This window comes from Corylus avellana, chromosome 11, assembly GCF_965113065.1.
Source record: "Corylus avellana chromosome 11, dhCorAvel1.hap1.2, whole genome shotgun sequence".
NCBI classification, from domain to species: Eukaryota; Viridiplantae; Streptophyta; class Magnoliopsida; order Fagales; family Betulaceae; genus Corylus; species Corylus avellana.
In genome coordinates, this window is record NC_142500.1 from 19,241,722 (window position 1) to 19,266,668 (window position 24,947).

General features: G+C 36.1%; 3 protein-coding genes and 1 pseudogene across 3 annotated transcripts; all 4 read right to left on the minus strand.

Moving 5' to 3' along the window:
• Positions 1 to 459: 459 nt before the first annotated feature.
• On the minus strand, positions 460 to 4,185 carry LOC132165999 (long-chain-alcohol oxidase FAO2). Its single transcript, XM_059576736.2, has 3 exons — positions 3,826 to 4,185; positions 3,409 to 3,681; positions 460 to 2,348 (listed from the first exon to the last, which is right to left on the minus strand). The coding sequence occupies exons 1-3, from the start codon at positions 4,039 to 4,041 to the stop codon at positions 612 to 614; spliced, it is 2,226 nt and encodes a 741-aa protein (XP_059432719.2). The 5' UTR covers positions 4,042 to 4,185; the 3' UTR covers positions 460 to 611.
• Positions 4,186 to 5,878: 1,693 nt separating this feature from the next.
• On the minus strand, positions 5,879 to 8,396 carry LOC148583199 (long-chain-alcohol oxidase FAO2 pseudogene; annotated as a pseudogene).
• Positions 8,397 to 12,748: 4,352 nt separating this feature from the next.
• On the minus strand, positions 12,749 to 19,594 carry LOC132165423 (glutathione gamma-glutamylcysteinyltransferase 3). The gene is made up of 8 exons (XM_088511972.1): positions 19,351 to 19,594; positions 19,112 to 19,268; positions 18,361 to 18,599; positions 17,436 to 17,599; positions 16,167 to 16,218; positions 14,874 to 15,101; positions 14,337 to 14,690; positions 12,749 to 13,632 (listed from the first exon to the last, which is right to left on the minus strand). The coding sequence occupies exons 1-8, from the start codon at positions 19,432 to 19,434 to the stop codon at positions 13,567 to 13,569; spliced, it is 1,344 nt and encodes a 447-aa protein (XP_088368098.1). The 5' UTR covers positions 19,435 to 19,594; the 3' UTR covers positions 12,749 to 13,566.
• A 658-nt stretch (positions 19,595 to 20,252) lies between these two features.
• On the minus strand, positions 20,253 to 24,382 carry LOC148583200 (glutathione gamma-glutamylcysteinyltransferase 1-like). The gene is made up of 8 exons (XM_088511973.1): positions 24,140 to 24,382; positions 23,909 to 24,065; positions 23,190 to 23,428; positions 22,203 to 22,366; positions 21,902 to 21,953; positions 21,557 to 21,784; positions 20,924 to 21,433; positions 20,253 to 20,697 (listed from the first exon to the last, which is right to left on the minus strand). Exons 1-8 carry the CDS (start codon positions 24,221 to 24,223, stop codon positions 20,611 to 20,613), a joined length of 1,521 nt encoding a protein of 506 aa, XP_088368099.1. The 5' UTR covers positions 24,224 to 24,382; the 3' UTR covers positions 20,253 to 20,610.
• Positions 24,383 to 24,947: the final 565 nt, after the last annotated feature.

A 24,947-nucleotide genomic window follows, 5' to 3' on the forward strand; every position in this document is an offset into this window, starting at 1 on the left:
ATGGAACGTTTGGCTTCTTAACTCCACTAAAACAGGTTTGGTTCCTATATTAGTACACGAATAGGCTTATTCTAGTATAAGAATTCTTCTATTCTGGTTTTGGTATATCACAATAACCCTTATTTCAGTTTACTGTAATTTGAGACTATCATATTCCTTGTAATGGTAACAAACAAACAAACAAAAAGGAAAAAGTAAAAAGATTTTTTTGTTTTTTTGCCCTTTCACATGTAAGCAAAAGAGAGAGCTTGGTACTTTTTATTTGACAAAGTACTCTATGGCTTTAGTAGCAATGTTAGATATTTCCAACATTGATAATTGTTTTGATACAAAGAAGACCATGAATCCGGTGTTGGATGAGGATGGTAAATTATCCTTAATGAGTGTGGGGTACACAATGGATAATTTTTTTTTGCTTTTGCAAAACTAAGAAGAACAAGGAAAATGAAAGGACTCGGATTGAAAGGGAAGGAAGGAGATAATTTATTGAGGTTCTCTCATTATACAATCTTATTTAAGATCATCATGTTATAGTAAAATCAAAATAAAGAATGAGAGACAAGCAGTTATCCTACAGCACATATGCTGCACTTGAGCCAAATCCTTCTTGATCAGAACAATTGTTTTTTCAAGGACTCTGCGATCCTCTTGGAAATGCAATAAGCAGTGGACTGAATGGTAATCATGGGATTGACCCCAATTGCACTAGGTAGAATGCTTCCATCACATACAAATAACCCTTTTGCTTCCCAACTTTCACCATTCTCATCAACTGCACCTTCCTCCTCTGTGGCACCCATTCTACAACTTCCCATTTGATGTGCAGAACAATATACGGTCCAGTGTTCTCCCCTTGAACCTGGTCCTCCAACTGCTGTCACTGTGTCCAAGAATTCCTCCAAATCCTTCTCCTTTATCCCTTTACAATCAATTCTTTGGCCATCACTCCTATAAGTACCCACTTCAACTGCTCCAGCAGCAACCAAAATCCTCAAAGCCTGCCTCATCCCAGCTTGAAGATTTTCTTTATCTGTACCACTTAATCGATACTTAATCTTACCCTCTGCCTTCACCTCTCCTGAACCTTGATCTCTTACCAATGCAAAAATGTTAGCAGTTCTGGCATACTTCACCATCCTTTCCTTCATGTCGAGCCCCGAAACCCATGGATGTAATCCGCTAAACGAGGCAGGTCCTAGTGAAGTAGCTTCTATAATAGCCCGGGCATTAGAATCTTCTGAAACCACCTTATGGAGCGAAGTAATGATTCCTCCCTCATACATTTTGCCTTTAAGATTAGATATATTTTCTGGGAAATATCCCCAAACCAGTTGAACAGGGTGGAGGTGGAGGTTTCTGCCAATGTTTGGATTTTCCATGCCACTAGAGATCATTAGAGGGGGAGTCAAGAGAGACCCACATGCACAAACTGTTACTCTAGCCTCAATTTGCAGCTTCTTTGTGACAGTCTCACTCAAAGTTGTTGCAATCACTCCCAGACATCTCTTTCTCATCCTTCCATTCTTTTCATTTTCCAGAATGAGTTTCTCAGCTTTACTTCCTGTCAGGATCACTGCACCACAGTTCACAGCATCGACTAGCCAAGTTGAATCAGTGCCTTTCTTATCTCCTGTTCTGCAACCATAACCGCAAGAACCACAGTAATGACTTGCTGAGGAATTTCTTGTAACTGTCTCAACTTTCAAACCAAGATTCTCACACCCTTTACGGAGTGCTTGATTCTGAAAGCTTTCTTCCATACACTTATCTGTGACACCAATCCTCTTGCAAACAACATCCATGGCAGATTGATAGCTAGAGCTCGCGTAAAGTGGGATCCTATGATTAACAGACCACTCTCGAAGAACTGAATCCGGTGTTTTGATAGATACAGACCAGTTTATAGCAGAACCTCCACCCACGGTTGAGCCGGCCATGATCATAGCTTTCCCGTCGATAGTTGACAAAAGTCCACCTGATTCATATAGCTCGTTCAGGGAAGGCCCTTCCAAAGAAGAATAGTCTGCGGGCACAAAATAGTTTCCCTTCTCAAGGATGATTACTTTTTGGCCAGAGCTTGCAAGCACTGAAGCTGCAACCCCACCACCACTACCAGAACCAACAACAACAACGTCACATTTGATCTTGTATACGCTTTGCTCTGAATCTTCAGTGACTTCAAGGCCTTTCTGGGTGAGAGATTGGACAATTGTAGAGTCACTTTCATACATAGTTTCTATCACTCCCTTCTGGAGTGGCCTCTCTTCATGTGGTTTCGTCAATTTTTCCCTGGTGTCAACATGGTACCCGATTGCTTCCCATATTGAACTCTCTGTATTTTCATCAATCTGCAACAAGCAGAAAAATGACAAAAAAAAAAAAAAGAAAACTCAAAACTCTTAATGGGAACAATAAAAAGGAGAAATGTTTTCTTCATCTGTCTGCGACAAGTAAGAAAATGTAAAATAATAAGTCAAAACTCCTAACGGGAAATGTAAAAAAGAGAAACTTTTATAGGCAGATGAAGGTTTGTAGTTTTCCTTTTGCAGGATCCACAATAAACTAATATTCTGTCAAACCTAAAGATGGCAAATTTAATCAACCATATATAAAAGAATCGATGAATCTATTCTGTGCCTCTAGATGATAACGGGGGAATGATGCAAGATCATTCCTAATTTCTGTGAATATGGTATTTGTCACATGTTTATCATATAAATGTAACTACGACTCAAATGTAATATTCCATCAAAACATAACAAATACGATGCTTTTTGATAAATTGGAGTTCAAATTGAAGTTTCTTCTCAATCTCCTTAAAGCCTGAATGTTTGAGAATAAAAGGGGAAAGAAAAATAGAAATTAAAATAGTAATTGTTAACATGTTCTAGATTTCTTAGAAAATTCTAGGTCAAAGATCTTAAATTCCTAACCAATATCTATTAATAAAACCAATTTATGTTTTTTAAGAGCTTAATCATTTCACAAATTATAAACAGTCAGGTCAAATTTGAAAAGAAATTGTGGTAAAAGCTGCATAACTCAAAGCATTTTCCTTTTATCAAACTAATTTTGAAACCATAATGCAGAAGAAAAAGGAAATTGCACATATAGGAACTACCAAAAGCATGCATCAATAATGTCCTACTAAAAAAAGGGGTTTCCAGAAACAGTTTTCAGAAATTAGTCTTCAAAACGATATATATGCATAAAGCATCTAGGATTAAGTTACCAGCAGTTGACAGTTGTTAACCTATTTCCAAAACCACTAAAACAACATGTAGCTAAACTTTCTTCTTACTCACCACAAAATTCTTTATGAAATCCGTTTCTTAGTACCCAACAAAAAAAAGACCATAATTTAGAAATTGAAGAGGGTGAGATACCATAGTGGATTAAAAGCATTACCCTTGAGAAGTAGTTAAAGAAGCAGAACATTTTAATAGCCACAAACACGAGCCTTAAGGGTACCAGACGCCTTGCTCTTGACCATTTCTTGAGAATTTCTTCTCTCTTTTGCAAAGAAATTTCGGAGAAGTTAAGAATAAATGGCCATTTCCTATCAAAGCACAGATACCCACAAAGCAATAGAGTTCCCAATCTGAATGACAGCATCTTCAGAACGAAGCTCACTAGGAACACAGCATCTGGTATACACCTCTTCACAATTATCTCTGCCACCTTTATTCCATTCAAAGAGAAAAACATGTTACACATATTAATTACTTGAAGACAACAACTACCAAAAAGATTTTGTTTTGTTTTTTTTTTTTTTTTTAGAATTTCCGAATACGAACAAAGATAGGATATAGACAATTATTTAACCTCATCAGGGATTGGAGGCTGAGACCCAGAAGCTTTGTAGAAGGAATGGAGGGAGTGGTCAGGAGGTGGGTTGAAGTCCCGTGGCTGCAGCGGAGGGATAAGAGCCTCACAGATGGCAGCCAGTGATTGGATCTGAGCCAAAGAGAAACCATGGCTGTAGCTGCCCTCTCTCCTCCCTCCTCTCAACAATGTGTGATTACTCTTCCTTCCCTTCATCCTTCTCACTCTGTAATGATATCTTTCTTTCTGTGACTTTGTTTTCTTGTTTGATTTTCAGTGCCATCTCTCTCTGTTTTATAGAGTTGTTTTGTTTGTAAATGGTGGGCTCGAGTACTCTTGTGGCATGGCTTTCGTGGGTCGGGAACAGACAGTACAGAACATATAATAGGAGAGAGAAAGATTCGGAGAGGGAGAAACAGACAGGACAGTTTTGTAGCAGAATCTGAACAAGACAGCAGTGCTGATTTTCTTGCCATCATCAATTGTATGACAATTATAGTACAGTTTATCATCTCTTAATGACGCTATCATATGCCTTAAAGAAAGTAGTTGGATTGGTTGGAGGTTAAACTCCCTAAAGTCCAAGTCATTCGTTTGATACATATATTTTCTTTTTGTATGGTCATATCATAAAATAATAATAATAATAATAACGACACTATCACATGAGTTATTTATTGAAACGTGAGTAAACTTAATTGCAATAATGAATACAGTAGAATTAGGTGAAACTTTATTTAGTTTGGATTAGGTGAGATGCAATAAATTGAAGAAGTAGATGTATTTTAAATGTTGTAATAGTGAGATAGTAAAACCCCAACTATTTAATTAAAAATAAGAGTAATGGGTCGCATATTATTGTTTACAACTTTTGATACGTGTTAACACGCGGTCGGAGAAATACCAATCTTCAAAACTATAAATTTTAAAATGGAGTGAGGGGTATATAATGGAATACATTTTCGATTTTGCAAAACTGGAAAAAAAATAAAAGTATATAAATTCATGAATTAACGCCTTAAAACAGATAAAACTTCAATGTTTTTTTATTTTTATTTATTTTTTTTTTTTTTTTTTTCAACTTTAACTGCATAAGTTTAACGAAATGGTGCAATAAATCTTTTCGTTATCTTTTTGAGCAATTTTTTTTTTTAATGTCCATTAGTGCCAAGTTAGCATTTTTGCTGGATCACATTAAAATAGTATTTTTTTTAAAAAAATTTTAATAATAAAAAATCATAAATACATACACATATAGATACATTACTCTGCTTTTGTTATCTCCATATCAGCATTATTTGGAGGATTGAGAATTTGAGTGGTTACTCTGCTTTTGGTAGGAAAAACAAGGGTAGAACAGAAGAGCATATCTATACATACATATACACATATAGATACATAAAATACACATAATGATCAGACCATGATTCTGCACTATCACTCTAAACCAGTTAGAGTAGAACAGTTTAATGAAGTATAAGTAACTGCAGCCCAGCTAACTCTTATCAACCAACCATATTAATACCTTTGATTGCTTTTCCTTTATAGCAGATAGCATGTCTTCCTCCTTTTTTCAGCATTTCAAGTAGATCATATTAATACCTTTGCTTCCATATTAATGGATTTTGTTTTGTTATCTGGTGTTAAATCTTACATGTTGTTGGAGATTGGGTGCTGAGCCATCTTGTAGTTGTTTCCTTGGAAGAAAAAATTATTTATTTTATTTTATTTTATTTAAAAAAAAAAAAAACTATTTTAATGCGATCCATCAAAAATGCTTACATGAAACTTACAAACGTTAAAAACTTGGCCGAAAAGATAACGGAAGGATCAATAATTACACCATTTCGATAAACCTATGCAGTTAAAACTAAAAAAAAAAAAAATAATAAAATAAAACATTAAAAGTGTTATATGTTTTGGCTGGTTAACTCAGAGATTTATCTAAAAAAATAAAAGACTCGGAATGATTTATCGAGGTTCTCTCATTGCACAATCTTATTTTCGATCATCCTACTAGAGTAAAATCAAAATAGAGAATGAGAGATGTCGAGTTTTTTATTTTTATTTTTTATTCAAATAAGGGAAACCAGAGAAGGGAAAACATTACAAAGGAAGGTCTTTGCCATTCCTAAAGCGAATAGAACTAAAATAATGAGAAGAAGTGGGAATGTTTTCGAACACAAAGCGAGAAGCGGCTCATCTAGCAATTTGGTGTGCACAAAAGTTAGCACATCTTGATACCTTCAAAGCTGATCAGACACGAACATCAAGTAGCAAAAGGTTGATGTCAGAAAACACTGGGGCTGAAGCCCATTCTGAGAATAGAGGTGGATCCTTGATAGCAATAACAGGAAGGATAGTAGCACATATATTGTAGCTTTGTAGTAGCACCTAAACCAAATCTTCCTAGTAAATTTTTTGCTTTTTCAAGGACTCTGCAATCCTCTTGGAAATGCAATAAGCAGTAGATTGAATGGTAATCATGGGATTGACCCCAACTGCAGTAAGTAGAATGCTTGCATCACATACAAATAACCCTTTTGCTTCCCAACTTTCACCATTCTCAGCAACTGCACCTTCCTCCTCTGTGGCACCCATTCTACAACTTCCCATCTGATGTGCAGAACAATATATGGTTCAGTTTTCTCCCAATGAACCAACCCCTCCAACTGCTGTGACTGTCTCCAAGAACTCCTCCAACTCCTTCTCCTTAATCCCTTCACATTTAATTCTCTGGCCATCACTCCTATACGTACCCACTTCAACTGCTCCAGCAGCAACCAAAATCCTCAAAGCCTCCCTCATCCCAGCTTGAAGATTTTCTTTTTCTGCACCACTTAATCGATACTTAATCTTACCCTCTTTCTTCACCTCTCCTGAGCCTTGATCTCTGACAAATACAACAAGGTTAGCAGTTCTAGCATACTTCACCATCCTCTCCTTCATGTCGAGCCCTGAAACCCATGGATGTAATCCGCTAAATGAGGCAGGTCCCAACACAGCAGCTTCTATAATGCCCCGGACAGAGGAATCTCCTGAAACCACCTTACAAAGCGAAGTAAGGATTCCTCCCTCATACGTTTTGCCTTTAAGATTAGATATATTTTCTGGGAAATACCCCCAAACCAGTTGAACAGGGTGGATGTGGAGGTTCCTGCCAATGTTTGGATTCTTCAAGCCACTAGAGATCATTAGAGGGGGAGTCAAGAGAGACCCACATGCACAAATTGTTACTCTTGCCTCAATTTTCAGCTTCTTTGTGATAGCCTTACTCGAAGTTGTTGCAATCACTCCCAGGCATCTCTTTCTCATCCTTCCATTCTTTTCATTCTCCAATATGAGTTTCTCTGCTTTGCTTCCTGTTAGGATTACTGCACCCCTGTTCACAGCATCGACCAACCAAGTTGAATCAGTGCCTTTCTTGTCTCCTGTTCTACAACCATAACCGCAAGAACCACAGTAATGATTTTCTGAGGAATTTGTTGGGACTATCTCAACTTTCAAGCCAAGATTCTCACACCCTTTTCGGAGTGCTTGATTCTGAAAGCTTTCTTCTTTACACTTATCTGTGACATCAATCCTCTTACAAACGGCATCCATGGCAGATTGATAGCCAGAGCTGGCGTAAAGTGGGATCTTGTGATTGACAGACCACTCTCGGAGAATCGAATCCGGTGTTTTGATAGATGCAGACCAGTTTACAGCGGAGCCTCCGCCGACAGTTGAGCCGGCCATGATCATAGTCCCATCAAGAGTAGACAAAAATGCACCTGATTCATATAGCTCATTCAAGGAAGGGCCTTCTAGAGAAGAATAATCTTCTGGCACAAAGTAGTTGCCTTTCTCAAGGACGATTACTTTTTGACCGGAGCTTGCAAGCACTGCAGCTGCAACACCACCGCCAGAACCAGAACCAACAACAACGACTTTGCATTTAATCTTGTATACATTTTGCTCTGCATCTTCAGTGACTTCAAGGCCTTTTTGAGTGAGAGATTGGAGAAAGGTTGAGTCTTTTTCGTACATCGTTTCTATGACTCCCTTTTGGAGAGGCCTCTCCTCTTGGGGTCTGGCAGAATTTTCCGTGTGTCAACATGGTACCCGATTGCTTCCCATGTTGGATGTTCTGAATTTTCATCAGTCTGCAAAACGTAACAAAAGAAATGTTTTTATATGCAGATGAAAATTTATACCGCAAATACAATACTGACGTGACAGTTTAATAAATTGTTGATTAATCATTATTGAAAAAGAAAAAAATCAGAGCCGAAAAGAACACTCAAAATCTTGCTCTGTAAAATGTGGAAGTACTCGAAAGTGCAAAAACCCTAGCCGCACAGTTAAGAATTCTCCCCCTCCCCCTCTTCCTCCGCCCCTCTCTTCCTCGACTCCTCTCCCATTTTATTTTTGCTTATTTTTTCTTTGTTATAAGCTCAAGCCCTACTGTGTTGGGTGTTCCGTCCACTATTTTCTGCCGTGTCTTTTTCTGGGGTTGATGGAGTTCTTAGATTGGACTCTTCAAAGCTTGATCTATGTCCCTCCATCAGACCTACCTCGAAACATGCCATTCCACCACGTGCACCAGCCCCGCCTACTTCCAACGGCACCTATCGCTTCTGATTTCGGCAACCCGGCAACGGATCGTGACTCCTAGCCTTCCTCCGGTGGTGTTTTGTAGGACTTTGTGCCTTTTTTTTTTTTTTTTTTTTCTCTGTTTTTCTATTTTCCCTGTATTTTGTAGTCCTGGCCTGTTGGGTTGACGATGTGAATAATTTTCTGGCTTGCGAGTCGAGGAGGATGAGTTTCGACAGGAGGATGTTGCTACCAATGTATTGGATTGAGTCTGTCTGGAGCAGACTTGTTGTTACAACTGAAGATTAGTCATGGATTAGTAGATTTTGATATTATAGATAGGTCTTGAATGTCAGATTGTTATGTATGTATCTATGACTTGTAATCCTGTAGCTTCGGCTATGATTTTTTCAGACCTTTTGCTTTATGATGTAAGAACTTTATACTCGTGATCTTTCATCAATTAATGAGACTATAATGATTTCCCCTTCAAAAATAAAAAATAAAAAAATATCAAAGATTGATTATAACTGCCATATCAATATTTTAAGATAGTTGTGACATAAAAATGTGGTTTCTCGCATTAGTCAAATTTATATATAGCATAAACTCCTTATTTTCTCATTGATGGTGATAAGATATTAATTGACAAAGTCATGGCTTTTTTTTAGTTAAATACCCTAAATTTCTTTTGAGAAAGTGTTAGGGAGACAAACAAATGAATTCATAAAAATTTTCAAATTGACGTGACAGACCGTGAGAAAGAATTGCATTTTTTTTTAATTTAAAAACCCTTGCCACATCAATTTGGAAATTTTTCTGAATTCATTTGTTTGGCTTTCTAGTCTCTAGCACTTCTCTTTCCTTTTTTGTTCGTCTCTGTTCGGTTTGAATGTTTGATGGCTTCAAAAGGTTTGAAAAAAATGAGGGTTAAATATTTTTTCAATACTTGTGGTTTGTACCAAAATAAAATAGGCACCTGCATTTTCAAAAATATCACAAATGGTACAAGTGGTAAGCAAATAAACCCACTTAGCACCTCCATCAAGAATTTGTTAGGTTTTTTAACAGAATACCACATCATCCTTACACGTGGCGTGGTACCTATAGTTTCAAGGCACCATGTGGCGCGGTACCTAAATTTTTGAGTGCCACGTCATATTAAAAAAAAAAAACAAAAAACCAAAAAAAAAAAAAAAAATTGAAAGCTGGGGTGGCAGGCCACCCTGTTTGGCTTGGAGTTTTTTTTTTTTGTTGGGTTTTTTGTTTTAAATATGACGTGGCACCCAAAAACCCAGGTACCAGACCATGTGTAAGGGTGACGTGGCACTTTACTAAAAACTCTAACAGAATCTTAACGAAAATACTAAGTCAGTTTGTTTGCTTACCACATGTAGCATTTGCAACATTTTTAAAAACTCAGGTGGCTATTTGATTTTGGTGCAAACCATAAGTACTAGAAATGTATTTAACCCAAAAAATAATAATGTCCGAAACTCATTTAATAAAAAGGTAATTTTTTTTTTTTTTAAAAAAAGAAAGTTAAGCATATCATAAAATTGCTTTTGTCCTTTAAAATCATGCCGTTTTAAAAATGCATCCACTTGTTTGTTTAAAAATCATTTTCTTTTTCAAACGTACTCCAAACAAAATACTTTCTACAATTCTGTTTTAAAAAGAGCTTTTGGCCTATATAATCAGTGAGAATATCTAACTAATGCTCACAAAAATAATCACTAACTTAGAAAAATAATGGGCATTTAGATTTAAATTAATATGATTGTTACTTTTCTCTTCGAATTTGATTGAAAACATGGATTGGATTGAACTGACTTAAATATCTTAAAAGCTCTCCTTTGATTTGGTGTAAGAGCATTCACATCCGATTTAGCTAATGTTTGGCTAATTTAGCAAAAGAAAATCACCTTTATCTATTTTAACTATCTACATTTTTAAAGTACCCACATCCAACTCAGCATTTTAACTTTCTCTATCATTTAAATATTATTTCTTTACTCTTTCTTTATTTTTTTTATTCTTTCTTTCTTTATTCATTTTTTCCTTTAATTTTCTCTCAACGGTAGAATAGCATCCCAGCTAGGGGTGTCAACCCGATTCGGTTTCCCGGTTTTTGGCCAAAACCGGAACCAGAACCGGGGTACCCCGGTTCTCGGTTTTGGGAAACCGGAACCGGAACCGGGACCCCGGTTAACCGGGGTCCCAGTTCCCGGCCGGTTCCGGTTTTACCCGGTCCGGTAACCGGTTTTTGAAAAAAATTAGTGTTTGGGCTTATTTTAGGTATTGGGCCTAAAATAAGCAAATTATTTTTTTCATAAGTTAGCTCATTTAAAAAAAAACTATTAATCTTTTTGTCTAAATTAAAGAGCCTTTATTGTGATTATTCCAAATAATTAAAAAATAAACCTAAAAATGCCTAAAAATCCTTAAAAAAATCAATGTTTTTGCCTATATGAGCCTTAGAAATAAAAATTCAAATTTTTTAAAATACCCTAAAAATCATTTTAAAACCTTAAAAACCGGAAAAGTGAGAAACCTAATTGCCTAAGGTCCTAAACGCTACGTAAAAGACTAAAAAAATTAAAAAAAATATTAATATATATATATATAATATAATAATATATAAATATTATTTAATAAAATAATACCCGGTTCCGGTTTTCCCGGTTTTTACCGGGTGCCAAAAACCGGGGTCCCGGTTTTTTTTTTTTTGGCAACCGGAACCGGAACCGGTCCCCGGTTTCCCGGTTTCCGGTTTCCCGGTTTTCCGGTCCCGGTTCCGGTTTCCCGGTTATTTTTGACACCCCTAATCCTAGCACACATTCCACCGACTCCGAATCCTCCATGCCTTTGGATTTGAAGAGAGACTCATCTTTGGAAAGATGAATGAAACCAATTCAGATCAAAGAAACCCAGCAATTCAAAGGATCTATAAGTCCAACACCAAAGAAATGTGAAGAACAATGAGAATCCCGGAAAAGATGAACCCAGATGAACCCAGAAAAGATGAACCCAAAAATTTCAGCGTTTCCATGAACATACTCATCCTCTGCACCTCCAAATCCTTGGCAAACTGCATCCTCTCACACACATATTCATCCTTTGCTCGCCCTGCGTGTTTTTCTTCCCATTCGGTGACGGAACCAAGCAAATCTCTCACACAAAAATGAAGAAGCAACAGCGCCCAAAATGTTAATGAGGATGTTGTTTTTTTGTTTTTGTTTTTGTTTTATTTTGTTTTGTTTTTTGTCGTTGCAGAAGAAGAACAAGAAAACCAGAAGAAGGAAAATGGCAAGGGACAGCTACCGGAGCAGAAAGAAGAGAAAGAAGAGAGATGTGATGAAATAGTTTTTTATTAGAGGAGAGAGAAGTGAGAATTTTTTTATCAATATATGAGATATGTTGAGGAGCTACGGTGGTCAGCAAACTTGCTGACCACTGTAGCTCCCCAGCATTTTGTTGACCCAATTGTTGAGCCGGATGGGGAGGGTTTTAGCATTTTGGCTGTGAATGCTCTAAGATGTGTGAAAAACCTCAATGTACTTTTATCTCCAACAAATGGCCCAGATTCGAAGCATATGGTTGCCTGGTTGATTAAATGGTATTAATGAGAATAATAATTTACTATTCTTAACAATTGGGCCTGGAGAAGACTTCTTGGTTCATGGTGTACAATCAATGTGACATGTCGTTCCTTGTTACACATTGTACCTAATTTTTTATTTATTCTCGGTACCTAATCTTTTGAAGTAATGCAATCAATGCCAATCTAACTCTTTCAAGGTATCGAATTAATTGTCACTTTCTATATTTTTATAGTGCGACATTAGTTGTTGGATTTGGATGTTTATCTTATCTTCTAGCCTTATATCTCGCTTTGCAAAGTTTTTCTTCAAATTGAATTGAAAGAATTTCTTCTAATTCAATTTATTAATTTGACATTTGTTTTTAAACCACATGCATTTTAATAATTAACAAAACATGTAATTCTTACATTGAAAATCACATGCTCTATGAACAAATGTCAATTTAATATACAGGATTAGAAGAATTTCTTTCACCTAGTTTGAAGGAAACTTTGTTCCACTCAATATCTTGGTTGGGGAACCATAGCTGTCAATAGGCCCTTCACATACCATATCTATTTCCTTTGATAAGTGCAAGTTTTAGGTTCAATTCCTACGGGAGGAATAAGCTTCACTAGAATACCATTTTTTTTAGGGATAAATGTAAAATTAGTCATTGTGGTTAGCCTAAATTATAAATCATTTCCTACGGTATAAAAAATAATTAAGAAGTCCTCGGTGAAGCCTCAGTTACAAATCGCTCCTTGTAGGCAAATACCATCAAAACACTTGACAGATTCCATTAGTATGCCACATTAACACCAGTAAAATGATGACATGCGTCATTGTCTATATAGATGAAGAGTCAGAGATAGGAGGAGATGACAGTGTATCAAGACTAGAGATTGGGAATAGTAATTTACCATTGATGACCACCGAGGAGCAGGAAGAGATGCACTTATTGATCCAAAGGATCCAAGTGGGATGAAACCCTAGTCCTTCCATAACCTTGAGAATAAAAGGTTAAAGGTCAATCCATATCTATCTTGATAGCCATGAGGCCCCCTCTGCCACTCATGTTTCTGAGGGTGTGAAGTAATTCATGGGCTAGATTGGAGTTATCTTGAATGGGTCTGCCCGGAACAAAGGTTGACTGGTTGGGGGCAATAAATTTGAGAAGGATGGCTTTAAGGCAGTTATCAAGGATTTTGGTGATAATTTTATATGCCACTGCCTTTGCCGATAATGAGGCACAGAGAAAGGACCATCTTGCTTAAGGACAAGGGCTAACAATGTGTGGAGGAATCCATCCAGGCACTTCAGTTTGAGAGATGAGATGATCAAGCTCAGGGGTGGAGGAATCCACGAGTATTGAGTAAACTAGATGGAAGGGAAGATGTGATGAAGAGTGAAAGATGGTGGGTTTGAGGCAGGGGTAGAGAATGGGGGAGCGAGCCAATAATATCGATCTATTTAGTTAATATTTCAAGAGTTGGAAACTCATAAAAATGTATATCCACTACCATACAATGGAGCTATGTGAAGAAATGGCTGTCGACTCATGATAAAAAAAACAACAACATCATGAAGGGGTAGGAGCACGAAGATCTGTTATCAGGAAATGGAGCTGCCCTCTCAAATACAAAACCTGTAATGGTCATTAAGTTAGAAATAAGAATCAGCTTCTTCATGGTTGTGGATGCTATATTTGGATTCAAGCACCAAAAATTATGGTCATTGGTCACCATGAAACAATATGACAGTCAAACTTCTCAAGTGAAAGCTTTATCGACAATTCTATATATCTTGACATCCGTGAATATCAAAAAAGTTCTTCAGACCTAATTTAAGATGGTGACTTAAACCAGTAACTTAACTAAAATAAAGTAGAAGAGGTCAATATTAGAATATTAGTTAAAATGATTAAATTCACCATTTCCTATCAGCTCGAGCTTTTAGAACAATTGATGGTTTAATATGGTATTAAAGCACAAATTCTAAGTTAGAATTTTGTTTCCGTAATTCACCTCTCAGATCAATTAAACATTTCTCTTGCTAGGCCTCATTTATTAAGGAGGAGTTTGAGCTCACAATTGGGAATGTTAGAATATTAATTAAAATGATTAAATTCATAATTTTCTATCAACTTAAACTTTTGAAATAAATGGTGATTTAATGGTCATCAAGTATAACTAAAAACAAGAAAGCATCACACAATTGGGAATGTTAAAATATTAATTAAAATGATTAAATTCATCATTTTCTATCCACTTAAACTTTTGAAATAAATGGTGATTTAATAATCATCAAGTATAACTAAAAACAAGAAAGCATCAACGATATAAATAGTACCTCATCTTTAAGCAGAGGGGGAAGATTGTCAGTTGACACAAGACAGTTAATTTCTGCCTCTAGTTTTGCTTCTTTGATGCCAGCCCATGTAAGTTGCGGCAGGGCTAACAGAAGTACGGTTAAAACATCATCACAGGCCTTCAAAAGCTTTATATTTGTTTTCCTACAGCATATTCCACTGGGTTTCCTGGCCAAAAGTTCTGCACCTTGGCAACAAGCACATGCAGCAATTTCAGGTAAACCATCTTTATCACCTAATGATGTGATGTCTTTATAAAAAGAATTTTCCGAAGCCAACCATCTTGTTACGTGTCTGAATAGTTCGGTCTCTTGTATTTGTTTCAATATCTCTTCCTGAAATCCCAAAGCTTATAAACTCAAAATCAGAAATTTATTTGTTGTTCATCTTTTTAGGTACAAGAAGTCTAAGAAACTGTAAAATTATTGTTCATCCTCTAAAAGCTCAAAAAATTCACAGAAAAACAGGAAATAATGCATTAGAAAGGAAAAAAGGAATTCAAAGTAGCTATAGAAGACCTTGATTGCAACCCTTCCTTTTTCCTCTTCACTTAAGATTACACTCCCATCCTCTTGTCTTCGAACTTCTGCAACCCACTTAATGAATTCTCTCAAATCGGCAGGGGGTGATTTGAATATCATTGAGAGTACTTTTTTAACATCTTTGAGATCTTCTAACTTCAAGAGGAGGGGGATATCTTCTACTAAGTACTTTGCCAAACTTTTCCAACTATCATGTCTACAACTCTGCACAGAATCCAGAGTCACATGCAATGCTAGTTCAGAACGTCTGTAGCAGACATAAACAGGGAAGCAGAACAACATGAAATCAACAAAATTGAATCAGATTTCAAGAGAATAAACAATGCATGTGAAACCATGAAAGATAAAACGTCTGTATTTGAGAGACAAGAATCCCCGTATTTCTTTATTGAGTCAAAGTAATCAACTGTCTTTTCTTTATTTTCCCTCGTCTAATTCAAAATCTTACATTTCTATTTCAGCTAAACTTTTGGCCCAAGCTCAAATCAATAAGAAGAAAAAGGGGATAATTTTTTTTAGGGAAAAGGAAAAATAGATTAAAATTAATTTTCTAATTCATAGATTATAATAAAGAGTCAGAATAGTTTACAGTTAATTTTTCCTAACCATTAGATCATCTTTTCCAAAATTCTTCAATGAGGATTGCATTTCACTTAATCTGATTTCCCACGTCATTGCAGTCCTTACAAGCAAAAATTTGTTCTTTCATACCCTTCTGTTGCTCAGAATTAACGTACCTATTAGATCATAGCTTTCCACTAACTCCAGGATTGCGTCATATCACCAACCAGAACAAATACAAATTGCAATGCAAAGAAAGACACGAACTTAGCCAAAAGTCAAGTCACCAAATAATTGCATGATAACTCTTGTAAAAGGGTATGACCATAGCCGAGAGGCATATCTCTAGCCAAAGTCACTTATCCCAAAAGCCATTATCATTTGCCAAAGTCATTATTCTTAAATAACTCTTCACTTAACTAAAGTTCCACTCAAATGTACACCCCATAACCATGTGAAACTCTCATGTATGAAAAAAACAAAAAAACAAACTTCAACACCAATTATAGGTGGTTGGGGCTACTTATCATGGAACTTCAACTTCTAGGGTAGATTGTCAAATTTGTAGTTTAGGGGGCACATTGCAAATGTTATAAAAGTTGTCACAACTTATAAAATTTATCCAATTTTTGGTACTAATCAAAAGTGATGCATAGGGGAGAGAAAAATCTAGCACCAAAATTTCACATAAGCCAACAAGAACAGTACCACAGTATAAAGGATTGATGGTGCTCTGTGATGCCTTGAAATAATCATGTACCTGAAAATTTATATGTTAGAATGTAAATAGAATACAAATAAAACAGCCAATAACAACATCATAGAATCAAAATTTCAGGGAGGCAGAATTTAGGCAGAACAAATTTAAAAGAAATACTATTCTACTTGGGCTTGCAAATAGTTATTAAACAAGGTTATAATGGTTTATTAAAGAAACACTGCAAACACAAACTTTCAACCAAATTTACAGCCAAAGCCTAAAAAGGGTTGAAAGAAAATAAAAATAACTGATGTCTAAACATAAATTAGCAGAGTATATATGGCAGCAGTACTTGATAATTTTATCCATACAAATATGTCACTACTTATCCATATCTAAAGGCCAAACAAAGAGATAGAACTTCATTTGCAAGACCTACGTTGCTTTTCAATATACTAAGCAAAAATCAGAACTAAAGGCCATTGTACGTAACTGTAGAAAGTGAAGATAATCACATAATAAGAATATTTCACCAATGATTTTCTATTTTAAATAAACAATGCATACGATCAGTACAAGTAACTTATGATATTCACCAAAAAGAAAAAACACATAAGTTTCACAAATAAAAGATTTGAAAAGAAAAAAAAAAATTATGAATCAAAGAAAGAAATATATAGAATGCCAATGTTATGACATTGGAAAGCATTAGCTCTATATCCCAAAAAGATTTGTCAAGGTTACGATTGGATAGCTCTAGAGTTACTTATATAGCCCAACCTCATCCAGTACATAACCAATGTGGGACTTTATACACACATGCTTATAATCTACTCATTCTATATGGGACATAACTTTTACATTTCGATGTATCACAATTTCCTACACCCAAATCTCTAACGTCCTCGTTAGGGCCCACGTTGCTCTGCAGTGCCCCAATACATGTCAATACTAGGTGGGCTTTGACACCATTTGTCATGACCTAGAGAAGAGCTAGTCACATTTCATTATACTCCAAATGTACTAGTGAAATTATGATTGGAACTTCCTAGAGTCACTTATATAGCTTAGTCTCGCCTAGCACATATCTAATGAGGGATTCCGGATATACACGCCTTACATCCAACGTGGGAACTTAACTTTCATAATACAAGATATCACAGTCAATGCAATTGAGCAAGAAATACTAATGCCATTTTGTTTAAACAATCACAAATATAAGCAGCTTAACTAATGGCTTCTACTCTGACATGGAGGTTCATAATAGGAGAGCATACCCCCTACGATGTCCAGTTGCTGCATCAATGGTATCCATGGCCTCCCAAAGAAGTGTGAGAGGAACCCAATGAGGAGGATATTTAAATCGAGCAACATCCAATATGAGAACCATATCTCTTTCAGCATGATAGCCCCCAATTGGTGAAAAGTGACCAGTTCCAGTCTTTATCCAGGCAATAAAATGAAATCAATCCTCTCTCAAATTCTAAAAAGTAAGCATACAACAAGGATAATAAATTTTGTATTTTCAAAGCACAAAGACTCAGTAAATGGCACTAATGATTCCTAGACTAGCCCCACTCTGTTCATAATGAGACTATTTCTTTCTTCTGCTTGTTCTTTTTTTTTTATTATTCCATGAACTAACAAGGCTTCAAGAACTAAAAGAGAGTACAGGCAACAAAGCTAACTGCCACAATTGCTTTGAAAAGTTGTCACATACTCTAAAAAGCAAAAGGTCAGTCTTGCCTATTAACAGTAAAGATGAAAACAACATAAATATACAACAAAAATATTTATGAAAGGCATAGTTCAGATGAATACAACAGACCCTATAGTTCAGGTGTAAAGGTCTTAGAGCTGAATTTGAAGAAAATGAAACTGAAAATATATTGCCTGTTTTATTTAGCTATAAGTGCATAATGGTTATGTACCTCAGAAATCATGTGTCTACCAAGGTTATCAGTATTCACAAATTTTGTAATATGTTCTATATCCATCAGCAAACAGTAAGGATACATCATATTTTAAGTACCATTAACACTTTACCTTTTAGCGAATACAGATAAAACTGATTCATGGGCATAAATCATTTGCCTTAGACACGGATTTTTTTTTCTTTCAAAAGTATTCCCAAGAATAAGGAACATAACATAAAAGAAGAATATTAGTGATTAGACAGTAAAATGGATAAACTCACAAGACCTGCTTAAAGACTCCTCTATGGTACGATGTGATCACATGACAATCCTCTGAAGAAGTACATGTGATTATGTACTTGCGGAAGTCATCAATGGTTCTTTCACTAGTTCGAAAAGCTTCAACTTTAGCTCCATTGCAGTGTGCCAAACATGCAACTTTACCAAACGTGATGCCATCAGCTTTAATCTTTGCCAAAGGCTCGCAACAGTCGAGCATCGAGTCATCAAACCATCTCCAAGGGCCTAAAACCAAAATCATAAGTTGTACACAAAGGAGGCAAAATGGTTGAGATTTTAAAAACTCCATCATGGAGTTGCCTAGAAAATCTAGAGAATTCTAATCCACACTTTTCATTCACTTCCCCTTCCTTCTATGTTAGATCCAAATGATGAATTAATGTAATAAAACAGAAATTTAAAAAAATATATATATATATATATATATATATATATATATATATATATATATATAACATATATCATACACATTACAAATTTCAATGGCAAATTCCAAGCTCCCCAAATTCCACTCTTGAAGTAGTAATATCAGACAAATTGCTCAATTAATGTAAATTCTTGACAATTTACTCGCCGATTACCGTCACCTGTGACACATACATACAAGCCACACCCACACACACACACATATATACCACTCATTTCTGTTTATACTTCCGGATTTTGTTAAAAGCGAAACTCAAAAAATAAATAAATAAAATAATTTTGCACTATTACTTAAAAGAAATCTAAGATACCTTTCCATTTTCTTCCGGGATCGATGGCGAGCGCATTGAGGACCACGGCGAGGGTGGCGAGCCCGCAATACGCAGGCTCCGACTGCGTTTGGTAGCACGATATCAGCTTGAAAAACCCTTCCATTGTTCCACCTCCTAACGCCTCCGCAAACAGTTTCTACAGCAACAAAACATTCACACACATTCAAACAAAATCCATTCAATTTCAGAGAGAGAGAGAGAGAGAGAGAGATACGTACCTTGCCTTCCGGGGAAGCGAAATCTATTGCCGGAGGAGAAGGAAGGGATCTGCGGTACAGACCGGGTAACGGCGTCGTCGACATTCTTCGTTAGAGGATGGAATTTGTTAGACTGAGAAATTGAGAAATGAAATCCTGGGAATCCGATTTCCTATTTCTAATCAGTTTACACGGAGAATTTGATGCTTTTGGTGGTGGGTACTGGTAGTAGACCACTGTGGTAGCATGGGTTTGACCTTTGACCTTTGACCTTTCGGCCTTCCATGATTAATGATTTCCCTTTCTCTTATTTGTTGTTTCTTATTGGCCGGGCTGACTCCAAAGTGGATGCGGTGGTTTCAATAAAGGAGAGGGCCAAATTAAAAGAAAAAAAAAAAAAAGGTCCATATTGATTATCAAAAGATTCAAAACACATGGCATTAGAAATTTATAAAATTGCTTCATCAAATCGCTATTTACCACACTTTTATTTCAAATTTATGTTACTTTATTGAAGTGACGATGCCAAATAACCCTTAAATGCCATTGTTAAAAGAAAAAAAAAAAAATCAAGAACTAATCGACAGAGTTGTATAAATAAAGTGAGAAAAAAGTGTAGTATATAACATTACTTAGGATTAGTCCTTCTAATTATTTGCCATCATGCTTACTTGCTACTAGTTTAAAAGAAAAGAAAAGTTACGTGCATTTTCAAGTGCACACTTACCGAGTAAAATTCAATGGCAATTTTTACTGTTGCGTTAAAAAGTAGAGTAATGCTCTGTACCATCAATTTATCCTCCAAAGTTAGTGTGTACTTTGGGCAATAATGCTTAATTTTCTTTCTTTCTATTGATAAGTTGAATAGTTTTAGAGTGGTGATTTGGAAAATATAAATGCCATTCGATATATCAAAAACAATCTTAAGCTCTTGCCACAATTGCAGGGGATTCATGTCCGAGCAAGGAATTGTAGCCAATCCCAAAGCAGCTAGTATACACTGTAAAAGCCAACTGATCAAAAACCCCATATGATCTAAGAAGCTTTATCCGAATTCTGCATATAACATTATTCCTCAAATCAAATACAATTTCCTATCGATTCAGTTAGTATGAAGAACTCTTGCCTCTTCACCACCACATTTCAATGCCGGGAGACGTCTGTTGCTTCTCAACAAATGTCCTAGAAATGGTTGTAAATAACATTCTGCTAGGCATATCTAACACTACACTCTTGGTTAGACCTATAAGTACCAAAAAAAAAAATGAGAAAAACCGGATGCTACGAGACGGGTGCACCAAGATCCACATCAACCTTGTTCTCTTGGCATCTCTTGAGAAGGTAAAGTTGGCGTCTTAAGTGCAAAACCTGTCGCACCAAAGATGAGAAACCTTTGTAATTAAAGTACAATGAAAACTTCTATAATTTCTTGACTTGTATATGGCAAGAAATCCAGATCAGCTCCAAGATGCAACAAGCATGAAATGAATAAAACACTTTGAACAACCACAAATTCCAGACAGAAGTGCCAAACCATCACAACAGAAGCGAGAATTTGCAAGAACAAAAATGGTCCAAGATTAAATTTAATTACCTCTTCTTGAAGCAAGGTGGGAAGATTTTCAGTCAAAACAAGGCTGGATATTTCCTGCAAAAGATTCTCATTCTTTATACCAGACCATGTTTCTGGAGGTAATGCCAGTAAAAGTGCCGTCAGAACATCATTACTAGCTGGATGTATCCCACTGTAATTGCTTGAGACAGAGCAGCAGCAACCTGGTTTCGTACGGGATAAAGGAACCAGCACATCAACCCCTTGCTCACTCTTTCCATTTATTACTGTCCCAGAAAATACTGTAACAGGCTTGTCACCATTAGCTTTCAAGCATTTTATGCATGTTTCCTGACAGCAATACTCGTCTGAGGAGCCAGATCTCCCAGCCAACATTTCTGCCCCTTGGCAACAAACTCTTGCAGCTATGTCAGGAAAATCATCCTGATGACTTAAAGGTGCCAAGTTCTGGCAGCATGAATTTGCTGAAGATAAAAATGCAGCTACATGTTTAAAGAGGCCAGTCTCCTGCACCTGTTTTAATACCTCTTCCTGCAATAACAAATCTTGTGTTTAACACCTCCACGGACGAAAGTAAATAAACTACATAATTGATATCCGATCATCAAAGGAAAAAAAGAAATGTGGTAAATGGACTTGGAACTTCTGTAACACCTTGACAGCAACCCTAGCTTTCTCCTCTGGGCTTATACTTTCATCACCATCCTCTCGTCTCCGAACCTCTGCAACCCACTTGATGATCTCCCCAAAATTTGATGGGAGTGATGTGAAAATAATAGAGAGAACTTTTTGAATATCTGTCGCATCCACCGACTTTAAGAGAAGAGAAACATCATGCATGAGGTATTTTGCAATACCGACCCAACTCTCAGTTTTACAGCTCTGCAAAGAAGTTCCCGAATGATATACAAGTTCATATATATAACAATTGACAATCAGGTGGATGAGTGAGACAAACTCATAAACAATTAAAACTCTATGCTGAAGTGTGTGTCATACCAGGGTATAAAGCAGTCCTGGCTCCCTGTCAGGCCTGGATATCAGCATGAACCTGATAAAAGTAAAAAACTTCAGACACAAATACATGATTGACATGGAATACACCTTGAGAGTTAACACAACAAGGTCAATGGAAAAGCAACAACAAAAGCAAATTACAGCATGCAAAAGCAACGGTTAATTTGAGTCCTAGTCAATGCTTTTTTTTATTGGATATAAATCATTTTTAATACACATCTGATATCATTGTGTTTAGGTGATATAATAAATTTGACCAAAGAAAACATACACGAAAGCCTACCCTCTTTGTTGTCCGGTTGTTTCATCAATATAACCCATCGCTTCCCAAAGAAGTGTGAGAGGAACCCAATGAGGAGGATATTTAAATCGAGCAACATCCAATATGAGAACCATATCTCTTTCAGTATGATAGCCCCCAATTGGTGAAAAGTGACCAGTTCCAGTCTGTATCCAGACAATAAAATGAAATCAATCCTCTCTCAAATTCTAAAAAGTAAGCATACAACAAGGATAATAATTTTGTATTTTCAAAGCACAAAGACTATAAGAAACTCTATCATGAACCAGAATATAGTCACTATATGTCACACAGGAAAATTTAATACTCAGTAAATGGCACTAATGATTCCTAGACTAGCCCCTCTTTGTTCATAATGAGACTGTTTCTTTCTTCTGCTTCTTTTTTTTTTTTTTTTAATTCCATGAACTAACAAGGCTTCAAGAATTAAAAGAGAGCACAGACAAAACTAACTGCCACAATTGCTTTGGAAAGTTGTCACATACTTCTAAAAAGCAAAAGGTCAGTCTTGCCTATTAACAGTAAAGATGAAAACAACATAAATATACAACAAAAATATTTATGAAAGGCATAGTTCAGATGTATACAACAGACCCTATAGTTCAGGTGTAAAGGTCTTGGAGCTGAATTTGATGAAAATGAAACGGAAAATATATTGCCTGTTTTATTTAGCTATAAGTGCATAATGGTTATGTACCTCAGAAATCATGTGTCTACCAAGGTTATCAGTATTCACAAATTTTGTAATATGTTCTATACCCATCAGCAAACAGTAAGGATACATCATATTTTAAGTACCATTAACACTTTACCTTTTAGCGAATACAGATAAAACTGATTCATGGGCATAAATCATTTGCCTTGGACACGGATTTTTTTTTTCTTTCAAAAGTATCCCCAAGAATAAGGAGCATAACATAAAAGCAGAATATTAGTGATTAGACAGTAAAATGGATAAGCTCACAAGACCTGCTTAAAGACTCCTCTATGGTACGATGTGATCACATGACAATCCTCTGAAGAAGTACATGTGATTATGTACTTGCGGAAGTCATCAATGGTTCTTTCACTAGTTCGAAAAGCTTCAACTTTAGCTCCATTGCAGTGTGCCAAACATGCAACTTTACCAAACGTGATGCCATCAGCTTTAATCTTTGCCAAAGGCTCACAACAGTCGAGCATCGAGTCATCAAACCATCTCCAAGGGCCTACAACCGAAATCATAAGTTGTACACAAAGGAGGCAAAATGGTTGAGATTTTAAAAACTCCATCATCGAGTTGCCTAGAAAATCTAGAGAATTCTAATCCACACTTTTCATTCACTTCCCCTTCCTTCTATGTTAGATCCAAATGATGAATTAATGTAATAAAACAGAATTTTTTTTTAAAAAAAAAAAAAAAAAAAGTACAACAAATATCATTCACATTACAAATTTCAATGGAAAATTCCAAGCTTCCCAAATTTCACTCTTCAAGTAGTAATATCAGACAAATTGCTCAATTAATGTAAATTCTTGACAATTTACTCGCAGATTACCGTCACCTGTGACACATACATACAAGCCACACGCACACACATATATACCACTCATTCCTGTTTATACTTCTGGATTTTGTTAAAAGTGAAACTCAAAAAATAAATAAATAAAATAATTTTGCACTATTACTTAAAAGAAATCTAAGATACCTTTCCATTTTCTTCCGGGATCGATAGCGAGCGCATTGAGGACCACGGCGAGGGTGGCGAGCCCGCAATACGCAGGCTCCGACTGCGTTTGGTAGTACGATATCAGCTTGAAAAACCCTTCCATTGTTCCACCTCCTAACGCCTCCGCAAACAGCTTCTACAGCAACAAAACATTCACACACATTCAAACAAAGTCCATTTAACCTCAGAGAGAGAGAGAGAGATACGTACCTTGCCTTCCGGGGAAGCGAATTCTATTGCCGGAGGAGAAGGAAGGGATCTGCGGTACAGACCGGGCAACGGCGTCGTCGACATTCTTCGTTAGAGGATGGAAGTCGTTTGACTGAGAATTTGAGAAATGAATTCCTGGGAATGCGATTTCCTATTTCTAATCAGTTTACACGGAGAATTTGATGCTTTTGGTGGAGGGTACTGGTAGTGGACCACTGTGGTAGCATGGGTTTGACCCTTTGACCTTTCTGCCTTCCGTGATTAATGATTTCCCTTTCTTTTATTTGTTGTTTCTTATTGGCCGGGCTGACTCCAAAGTGGATGCGGTGGTTTCAATAAAGGAGAGGGCCAAATTAAAAGCAAAAAAAAATGGTCCATGTTGTTTATCAAAAGATTCAAAACACATTGTATTAGAAATTTATAAAATTGCTAAAATTGCTTCATCAAATCGCTATTCACCACACTTTTATTTCAATTTTATATTACTTTATTGACGTGGCAATGCCAAGTAACCCTTAAAAACCATTGTTAAAAGAAAAAAAAAAATCAAGAACTAATCGACAGAGTTATATTAATAAAGTGAGATAAAAGTGTAGTATATAGCATTACTGAGGAGTAATTCTAATTATTTGCTATCATGCTTACTTGCTATTAGTTTAAAAGAAAATAAAAGTTAAGTGCACTTTCAAGTGCACACTTACTGAGTAAAAATCACGTTTAGATTCAAAATTTAAGAATGATCCATCTAAAATTCAATAGTAATTTTTGTTGTTGCGTTAAAGAGAGTATACTTGAGAGTAGAGTAATA